Genomic DNA, 10548 nt, shown 5'->3' with positions numbered 1-10548 from the left:
TTGAAATTGAAGGTGGTGGTCCGCAAGGAAGTCCTAAAATATATAAAGAGAGAGAGAGAGAAAGAAAGAGAGAGAGAGAGAGAGAAAAGAAAGAAAGAAAGAAAGAAAGAAAGAAAGAAAGAAAGAAAGAAAGAAAGAAAGAAAGAAAGAAAGAAAGAAAGAAAGAAAGAAAGAAAAACAGTATACTTCAATAACTTTGAAACTGATTTTATGTACCAATTGTCATATTTGGTACTTTTATTTGAAACAAAATGATCGCACAGAAGCCAGCATCACACAACAGAGAAGGAACACAAAAGCTTCCTAAAGCCACCGTGTGGTGTGTGTCCACATCAACCTGACCAAGAACTTGAAACTAAGAATGTCAATATCTTCATGAATGGAGCTAGCAATGCTTCTATAAGCAATCATGGATAATAAAAGGAAACACATTCAGAATTAATCATCTTAAGAAGAGTACCAGATTTTATAAGAAATCAGAACGGATACTGGAAGAAGAACATAGGCGTTTAAACACCTAGTGGCAGAGCATCTACTACAGCTTATACAGATACGGAGGAATACCCGCTGGTGTACCTATGTGAAGAGGTCGATTTAATTTAACCGTACACTCAGTTTTAGCACCCCCAAAATGCCAGAATTAAGTGATTTCATTGGACCAATGAAATTAGCACGAATAGGCTCGATTTGATTATGCAAAAATTCTTTGGTAAATATGTAATATGTGAATGCTACATTACTGCATACACATAAATGGTTTTATATATTCAGAAATCTAAAGGGTTACGTGTCATGACTTTGATGACGATTGACTACTTGAATGAATTGTACCAAAAACAGAATTCTAGTTTGCGTGGGGTCCTTACCTACACACTGAGGCGGAGAACTCCATTTTCCCATGTTGCATGTTATACCATCTTCTTCAGATAGCCGGAAACCATCTTCACAGATGTAACTTAATTTGGTGCCATGTGCATAAGGCTTGGGTTCAGATGTTCCATTCCTTTCTTCCGAAGATCTAGATACATTAACGGTTCCATGTTCTATGTGAGGTGGTTGAGAACATGGATATTTTTCTAGATGTAGAACAGAGATCAAAGGATCAATCACAAAGATAACGTTTAAATCGAAAAATGAAATCGAACACTGTTCCGCATATTGGAACAAGGATAACTTGAACAAATTAAATGATTTGAAAACTAAAAAGTATCTGAAATTTGCAAGAATGCATGTCTCCCTAGTTCACTTGAGGAGTAAAATGTGCATAAACAAAAACCGTATCTGATAATTACACGGTAACCCAAAGTTTTTGTCTGTGTTCGTTTCACACTCAGAGTGGAAGAATTATGATTGAGCTGTGGACCTAGATCGTGACTTGCTGTTTCACGGTGAGCGGAACAGGAACAGAGAAAGCACAGAGGACTCTGAACCTCCTGGAGAGAAGGTTAAAAGGCAAGTTCCGTGCTACTGACCGACACAGCGTGGGACTGACTGCCATGTCCCATTCTTGCACACGATTTCTTCTCCTCCCCGAATTAGAGCATTTTCTTGACAAAGAATAGATATTTTGTCTCCATCTTGATAATTCACCGTAGTTGTCATATTTCGAGCTCTGGGAATCTGAGGTGGAGGTGGACATCTTTGTACTTCTAAAAGTATTAAAATTAAATTCCTTGATGAAAAATCATAAGTTAAAAATATTCAAAGGACAGTTCAGTAAATAAAAATGTCAGTAATAACAGATTCTAAAAGATCAAATTATAGCGCCGTGTTCTATGTTTAAATATGTCATACTTTTCAACTTGTTTAGCACTTAACATATCAAGTTTGGTTTCTATTCTCAAGGCCTTCTCTGTAGATTCTTCCTTTTATTCTTTCTGTGACCCATCTTGCATTATTTATGTAAAGTCTATGATAATGAATTTGAATATTAGGACGCTCTGCCTGAATCACTCACTCCAAAGCAGGCTCTGAATAAAGACGGAGATCACATTTTTTCTTACAGACAACCATCATCGAATGCATTGCAATTAGAGGAAAATCCTCACAAGAATGTAACTGGAGAAAACATACCAGATTTCGAGATTAACTATAAAGCTATAATTATTAAGGCCATGTGTGGGGAGAAGCATCGATAAATGCACAAATAGAGGGCCCAAAATAAGTCATCATTTCCACAGCCGATTGATTTCCACTCCAGTCTTTCCCACCCACAGTCCTAGAACTGCTGGCTCTCTACATACAAAAAAGAGCATCGTCTCTTATTTTACATCATACTCAAACTTAATTTAACATGGCGGATACACCTAAATATAAATGTAAAACTATAAAGCTTCTAGAAGAAAATATCGACAAACACGTGTACTCCACACCTGGACATATTATTCATTCCTGCATATTCTAGGCCCTTGGGAATTGGTAAAAACATCGAGGAAAGTGAGCCAAGGTGCCCTACTGTTGGAGAAGAGAAATAAAGTTATGGAAAGTGGAAAAGAGAGTGAACCCCGTGTTATTGGAACCGGTGGTGACAACGTGACTCAGAATTTCCAAGACAGATGGAGATAAACAAATAGATGACTCAACAGATACATCCGTAGATTGATACCTACAGAGACAGACACATTCATCGATAGTTAGATAAATACATAATAGTTATAGGCACAGGCAGAGGCACATTTGTAATATAAGAAATTAGAAGTGATGGTGTTCCAGCAGTGACCAGCATACCTACTGTCCAGATGTCAACTTAAGGCCACCACATTTCTGGGTGGTTTGTTTTATAGCTGACTAATGCACATGACAATTAATATTTAGAAACAGTGTTTTGGTCATTTTCTAAATTACCTTCCGATTTTAAAATTACTTGTAACGATGAGATAAAAAAAGTTAAAGACGCAAAGAGACTCCTCTTACGAGAAAAGAGGACTTAATTAATTTTGAAAATGTTATACACAAGAGCTTACCTGTGCAGGTTATTTCGGGATCCCATCTTCCATTTATGCAGACTGAATTTTTTTGTTTTGATTTTCCTTTACATGTGTAACTTACATTCATATTATGGCCGTAATTAATCTTATCGGAGAGGTGTGCCTCAATTACAATTGATCTTGGAAATTTACACATCGCAAGTTCAGCTGTTGCTATAAAATAAAAATATTCCCTGAAAACACTAATTATAAGAATTCAAGTAATTAATACAAAAAATACCAGCGATAGAGTCAATAGTATCATGAAATTAGAATGTATGCCTATGAATTCCACCGACGAAGCCATTCCTGATCATACGGCATGAGATGGGCTATTACGTATGGACGTAGGCCTATGTCCCGTCTTGAAATTTTAGAGAAAATATCCATCGTAAAGACATTTTTTCCTTTGGGGATCGGAAGAGCATAGAGGTGCACTTTCTGGATGATCTGTGTAGTGAAGAGTCATCACACGACTAAACTTGGTCCCATTGGAAATTGTGCAAATGTTCACATCCATTTGTTTCTCTACATTATATTTAACCCACAATCTTAAAATGTTAAAATAAAAACAATTCTCTGTGGAAATAGAATATATGAAGTTGTCTGTTTAATGATGTTTTCAATAACGTTGATATAAGATAAAGATCAAAGTTGATCTAAGATGTAATATACAGAATGTGAAAATTTAAGCAGAACTTTTGCATGACCACCAAAAACAGAAGAAGGCGGATGTTTAAGTCATGAGCTATTTTGTATAGATACTCCTAGAATACTTAGAAGCTAGTTTATGCACCAGATCATCCTGTAATCCCATCATACTATAATGCCATAATAAATCTTTGCTGGCTCCACTATGAGTTACATGTAGACAACAGAAGGTTTTTCATATAGCTACGTGTTTCAAAAATTCGATGCAGATGGAAATCCTTCTTTAGTTTGCTGAAATGTCAGGTCCTAGGTAGTGTTTTGTAAATAATTCTTTAAGAAAATAAACCTCTCGTGAAGAATGAAAAGCTAGGCTAGAGGGAGATACAAAATAAACACTGAGGAAGAAATTTTGGTCATATGTTTATGTATAAGTAAATTTAGTTTCACACATATAAAGATAAACAATGTTAATATCAGAACAGATCCGTAAAATTCTATTGCTAGCTTCTGTTTTTCCTCTGTAGACACGTATTGAACAACAAACAACAGATGTTTCGCTGTAACTTATGACCTAACATTTTTAAGAATATCTGTAAATTTCAAAAAAATATGGTTGCAAATATAGTTTTTTACAATACAAATATTGAATTTTTATTGAATGTGAAATTGAAAAGTGTATTCTCACCCACACACTGAGGAAGTTGGGTCCACATTCCCCTAACACACGTAACTGAGCTGCGTCCAATCATTACAAATGTTTCTGTGCAGTTGAACTCTACCGATTCTCCATGATGATAGGGAGGGGCAGATGACACCGCATAGCCATTGGCAAGTTCTGGCACAGTGCCACACGTACTGTCCTCCTCTGTGAAAATGTCACAGACACATCTCTCAAATACAATTCATGTGATTATATGAATATAAATGCAGTGTTGACTCAAGTTTAAGTATTAAGCTTTCGGATACATTACCAACACAGATGGGCAAGTCTGTCCATTGACCATCAACGCACTGAATGTGGTTAGAACCCTTCATCAGAAACCGAGGCTTGCAGACATAGCCCACCACTTCGCCGTGTGCATATTCTTCTCTAGGTGTGTTTTTAGCTTCCCCATTGAGGAGCGAAGGACTTCGGCCACAAGACTGGACTTCCCCTGTGGTAGAAATACTGCGTAATTGATGGCGAAATTTTTTAATTTACAACTTAATATCCAGTAAAATGAAGATATTTTTTCCTTTAATTAATTTGTTATTTATTATCTAACTTATTATAGCATTGTATTTTTAGGCGAGGCAACTTTTAGTTGACCTCACAGATTGCAAGAACCTTGTCAGCTCTCAGTCCTCTATTTTATATTTTTTACGCCTACAGCACCTGTCTTCCTAGGGGGTCTCCCATCCAAGTACTAACCAGGCCCGACCCTGCTTAGTTTCCAAGATCAGACGGGATCGGGCTTGTTCAGGGTGGCGTGGCCATAGACTATTGTAGCATCCTTAAACCAAGGAGGAAGAATGGTGTTTATCCTTGATTTCTATCTCCCAGTTTTATTATTTATATGAACTCGTTTTTTGGGAAGTATATTTCAGCCCAGAAAACATGTTCGGTATTATAGGTATTCTAAAAATACACGCAAACCAATGAATATGTTTGTGCAACTAACAGTGACATTTATATTCCACAGAAACATTTTATCAAAACCTTTTGAAAATATACCATCATTGGAGGCGAGCATTTGATCGATATGTTTTAACTTCAATTGTCATTCATGTGGTTGAACTGACTATAAGTTGCATGAATATTGTTTAGACACTCTCAGTGAGGTGAGGCCCATGCCGATCAACATTTCCAATCTTAATTGGAATGGTAGGCAAAAAACGATGACAAAAGCCATCTGTCCATCGATAGACACAACATATGTATCAATGGTTCCTTCCAATACATATTTCGAAAAGCCATTGAAGATAAATTTCTTGTGTAAGGAAATCTGAGGTGTCTAGTACCAAATGCATGTCCTCAGGTATATCTGGTTTAATGCACCAGACACACAAGAAGCCAAGGAACAGAGGAAACCAGTGTGATAACTTAAATTCGAATTCTTGTTTCAGCGACTCTCGGGTACTCACCTTTACATTTAGGAGGACTAGGGGACCACCCAAAGTGGTAGCACTGAACTGAGTCACTTCCGACAATTTTAAGTCTGTTTCTGCAGGAGAATTTCAACACGTCTCCAACCTTATATTTGATTTTCTTGGGCTCAGCAATTACATCTTGTTCTATATTGGGAACTCCGCATTCTTTTTCTATAGAAAAGGTCAAATAATTTAATGAGAATATATCATTCATCGTTGCCAAAGTGAATTTTCTATGTGTCATGTAAGAGTGAGGTGCTAGGTGTTGCATATCCAGAGAGGCATCAGATAAATCTTCTTCTTTGAAAAACATTATCTATTAGGTTTTATACATCCTTTAAATTCACATGGGACTCATCGAATAGCTATATATGTGTCCCGAAAATTTATCTATAAAGTCAAGTTGCTTATGATAGTGTATCTGATTCTGATTTCATTACTGACATTTATAAAATTTAATGTTGCGTTTTTTTGTATTATCAAAATATAAAACTATTCTCTCATATTATAAAAACACTAATGATGCAATTTTCACATTGCATAAATAAAAACTGGTATTTTTCTTTGATATAATTGAGGAACCAGAACATACAAGAGAGGCATTTCTAATATATTTCAGTTGATAAACATTAAGTCACTGAATTAATATTTTATGTGAATAAATCAAACTGAAACATAAAATAAAATAAAGAAATATGTCCAAGACCACGTAGGTAGGCATATTCTAGGTGTCCTGAATATTTATATAATATACAACACTCTCTTCTTATTATATCTATAATTTTTATTGGCTGTTGTTAAATGGTCGATTATTCCGATTCAAATTAGAAATGTGAAAAATTACCCCTTAAGATTGATAAAAAACTGTGAAATTTACGACATCGCTCGATTATAACAAAAGATGCATTTTTCTGATTTGGAATCTTCCTATCTTGGTAATTACCATGTAAAATTAACACCTGGAAATTAACAATTAGAATTATACCATAAAGAAAATTCATACTATCTAAAAGTGAAGTATTAACACATAATCACAGAAGTGGACATAAGTTAACTATTATTTTAAAGTAAAGCCACGCAAAAAATCACTCGATAACGTTGCTTTTCTGTTTCTTCCGATGTTGAGCTTTGTCGCTAGTTGAGATCACACTCTAATGAACACCACTGGAATTCCTCTCCTCAGATTCGATTCCAATATTCCACAAAGCAATTCTCTCATTTGTATGTGTCTGTTTAGATATTATGTGCTCATTTGATATGAATTCTTTGTCTCATCATATTGTGAAAAATGCCACCTTAACTACTCCCTATCCCCAACCCCACCGACAAAAGGATCTTGGCTTTTAGCTTTATCCGGCTGTTACATTTACATAAAGATAATAACTAAGAAATGTGATTTACAGAAGAGTCTGGATGAGCATAGCCTGAATTAGAGAGATTTATCTTTATCCAAAAGTCACAATCCTGAACCCCCGCACTGATTCTCGGAAATGTTAGCATGGACGTTTTACACTGAAGTGTGCATTTATTTAAAGTTGCTGCAAAATTGTTCGGCTGAAGTGGTTTATGATAGAAATGCCTTGGCAATCTCTCCCCAGAAAAGAGAACTTCCGGGATATTTGACAAAAACTCAAATATCAGCCAATCAGGTGCAATTTTCTCCTACATGGTTAAGGAGAGTTCTTTGAAACGAACACTAAACTCTTATTTGTTCACTTCTTGGAAACCTTATTCGTGCTGGCACATCCCTACCAATGTGTTCACAGAGTCATTCGTTTTATGAAAATTTCAACAGAAAGCCAGCCACATTGGCCACGTCGGTTTCTACTGTCTGTCTGTGTCACTCCAACTCCCTCTCTTTCACGTTTTCCTGTCATGTATAGTGACATCGGAAAGGCCATGAGAATCATACGTTATTTTGCATTCTTTTTTAAAGGAGGCCGCTCAAAATGGTAGAAGCTTCGGGCTTCGTACAAACCGGATCTAGCTCTAATTAATTCCTCGCCCCTGAAACCTCGGTGTCATCTTAAACTCATTTTCACTTAGAATAAAATCCAAACCCTTTATGATCCAACTCTTGCTGACACTTCGAACGTCATCTGTCTCTCTTCCATCACCAATTCCGACTCCAAGCTTTACGGTCTCAAAATATTTTTAAATAGGTCAAGTTCTTTGCTATGTCGCTCTTACGCACGCTCCTCTCTCTATCCAGAATGGTTTTCGAACTCTCTATGCAGAGATGCCTTCCTATAAGAAACAGAACCCTCGATCTCCTCCTATTTGTTAAGTCCCTGATTCTTTGTTTATTTTAACACAGTTACCTAAAAATATATTAGAAATATTTTTATCATCGGGTTCATCGTTTGGTTTAATTATTTTGTTTTCATACTGGAATGAAAGTTCTTGAAAGGCAGAATTCTGTATTTTTTCCTGTTTTCCCTTAGCCTATTTCTAGCCCACAAAAGTTGTTTGTTGACAGTAAGAATGAAGCACATTTAACTGGACCCTCGTCACTGCTCAGTGTGTCTACCTCATCTCGATAATAAATGCCCTGTGCATGCGTGTGTGTGTGTGCGCGTGTGTGTGTGCGTGTATGTGTGTGTATGTCTGTGTGGGTCTGTGTGTGTGTGTCTGTGCGTGCGTGTGTGTGGGTCTGTGCTTGTGTGTGTGCGTGTGTGTGCCTGTGTGCGTCTGTGTGGGTCTGTGTGGGTCTGTGCGTGTGTGTGTGGGGGGGTCTGTGCGGGTCTGTGCGGGTCTGTGCGGGTCTGTGCGGGTCTCTCTGAAGTCTCTGTGTCAAACCTTTTCTATCAAGCTCATGTTTCTCGCATGAGTTTGTCTCAGATTCCAAAGGAAAATGGAAGTGGTCAATCCCGATTCTCCACACTGTCGGAGTCACACGTCCTTTTGCCTTCCGTTCTCCTGTCCGGAGGCCGGAAGTAGCCCCGGAAGTTGACGCAAAGCGTGGCTCTCCCACGGAGGCTCTGCTTCCCTCTCCCGCCCGCCTTCCCAGGAGACCCGCCTCAGGTGCTCAGCCTGCTTCCCTGCTCCCCATGTCTCCTTCGGCATTCTCCAGGCAATCAAGTCTCCCATCTTTTTTTGTTTTTTGTTTTTTTTTAAAAAAAGAAGACTCAGCTCGCCCTGATATTTGCCAGTATTGTTTGGTTTTCAAAGCTTTGCACGCATACTGTTTGTTCCCTTGACTGGGAACACACTATATCCACTAGATTTCCACAGACTGACGTTCTATTTCTAACCCCGGAAAATAGATAGACGATTGGCAGACGTCAAAGATACTCATGTAATGGTCCACAATACTCGTCTAAGTGAAAAACTAAAGAGCTTCTCAGGACCCGCAGAAATGAACACTCAAAGTGGGAGGTAAGTGTTCATTTCTGCAGAAACTCGCGAACAAAGTAGCTAAGGACATTGTAAAAAATATATATATATATAGGATTTTGGTAATGAGTGCCCATAATATAATAGCCCGCATTTAGAATAACTAAAAAAGGATGCTTTTCTCACAAATCTGTGATGTGTATGGACCGTAGAAAACTCAGCCTCGATGTACTGGGATAAACAGATGATCCTCTTTGAGCTTCAAAACAGCCTCTCCTCCCTGTTCGCATTAGATGGTTTCAATCATTGTTCCTTTATAGTGACTCTACATAACTCAAATTTGTTTAACAAAATAAAACGCTTCAAATAGATTTGGGGAATTTTGGTACCTGAAAGAAAAAGAATACCTGAGGAAAAGTACTTACCGCGACATGTGGCTGTGTCAGACCAACCATTGTTACCACATTGTATGCTACCTCTGGTGTGTCCATCTCCATTTTTATATCCATCGTGGCATTCATAGACCAAGTTGTCATTGACCTTAAACCACGTGGCATCACCTGTGGCTCTGGCATTCTCAAATATTGGCATGTCACAAGACTCTAATGCATAATAGAATTGAGGATTTCATTTCTAATATTATCGAAAGTACAATCTAATCGAGTAAGGAAAAATCTCTATCAATTAGAATGTACTAAGAAATTACATGATATAAAAAATAGCTAAGACTACCAGTAATGAATCTTTGTCTTAAAATAGTTACTCAAAATGGAAAAGTATGTTTGTATAAAGCTCCATTCTTATCACTTAACTCTAAAAACATATTTTAAGAACATTTTTCTCAATGCAATTATACTTATGTATTTATTCCATGCTAGCAATTAAATAGGCCATCATAGATGTCATAATTTTGTTTAGTAAAACAGAGAAGCATTTCATGAATTCAGATACCAAACTTATTAGCACTTGTGACATATGTGCCAGAGAAAAGTGGATCAGTTGCACAAAAAGATTGATTTTCAACAATGAGAGTGAATTTTTAAACATTCTTAAAATTCTACTTCTGAACTAAATTTTAAAATTTACATGCTAACTTTTCCAAATATTTTCATAATGGCTGTGTATTCTTTTATACTTATTGAGATTGAATATAGAGGTATTTCCACATTTATAATAAGTATAAGAAAATAAAGTGCTAAACGATAGTCTCAATTCATACTAACACTAAACTTATGTAATGGTAATAAAAGTTTCAATAATTTATCTCAATTTTATAATGTGGTATGTAGCTGGCGAGCATAAAGCTTTAAAAAATAAAGCAAAACTATCCTAGTAAAAATAAGAACAATAGAGACCTTTTCTCTTCCCTAATAAGAGTGTTATAATGAATAAATGATCACGATTTAATATAAAATGAGTTTTATGAGGGGGAACCGTTAGCATTTTTTTCTTTGGCTAGTGTTCA

The 10548-nt window shown here is 36.7% G+C and overlaps 1 protein-coding gene and 1 pseudogene across 1 annotated transcript in view; both read right to left on the bottom strand.

The window, feature by feature from the left end:
• Positions 1–4: 4 nt before the first annotated feature.
• LOC105311391 (complement factor H-like) overlaps positions 5–10548 on the bottom strand; it is a gene marked incomplete at its 3' end in the record, with an annotated part of 48264 nt that continues 37720 nt past the window's right edge. The window contains exons 14-21 of the mRNA XM_023527074.1: positions 9509–9685; positions 5742–5918; positions 4589–4771; positions 4303–4482; positions 2964–3140; positions 1473–1649; positions 867–1076; positions 5–33 (exon numbers count right to left, since the gene is read on the bottom strand). Coding sequence (XP_023382842.1) covers positions 5–33; positions 867–1076; positions 1473–1649; positions 2964–3140; positions 4303–4482; positions 4589–4771; positions 5742–5918; positions 9509–9685 — 1310 coding nt within the window. The remainder of the gene's footprint in view (positions 34–866; positions 1077–1472; positions 1650–2963; positions 3141–4302; positions 4483–4588; positions 4772–5741; positions 5919–9508; positions 9686–10548) is intronic.
• Positions 4981–5098, bottom strand: LOC111735579 (annotated as a pseudogene).

This window comes from Pteropus vampyrus, unplaced genomic scaffold (assembly GCF_000151845.1).
Source record: "Pteropus vampyrus isolate Shadow unplaced genomic scaffold, Pvam_2.0 Scaffold1000003706, whole genome shotgun sequence".
Taxonomy (NCBI): domain Eukaryota; kingdom Metazoa; phylum Chordata; class Mammalia; order Chiroptera; family Pteropodidae; genus Pteropus; species Pteropus vampyrus.
The sequence above is the reverse complement of the archived record's forward strand: the minus strand, read 5'-3'. Positions and strand labels throughout refer to the sequence as shown.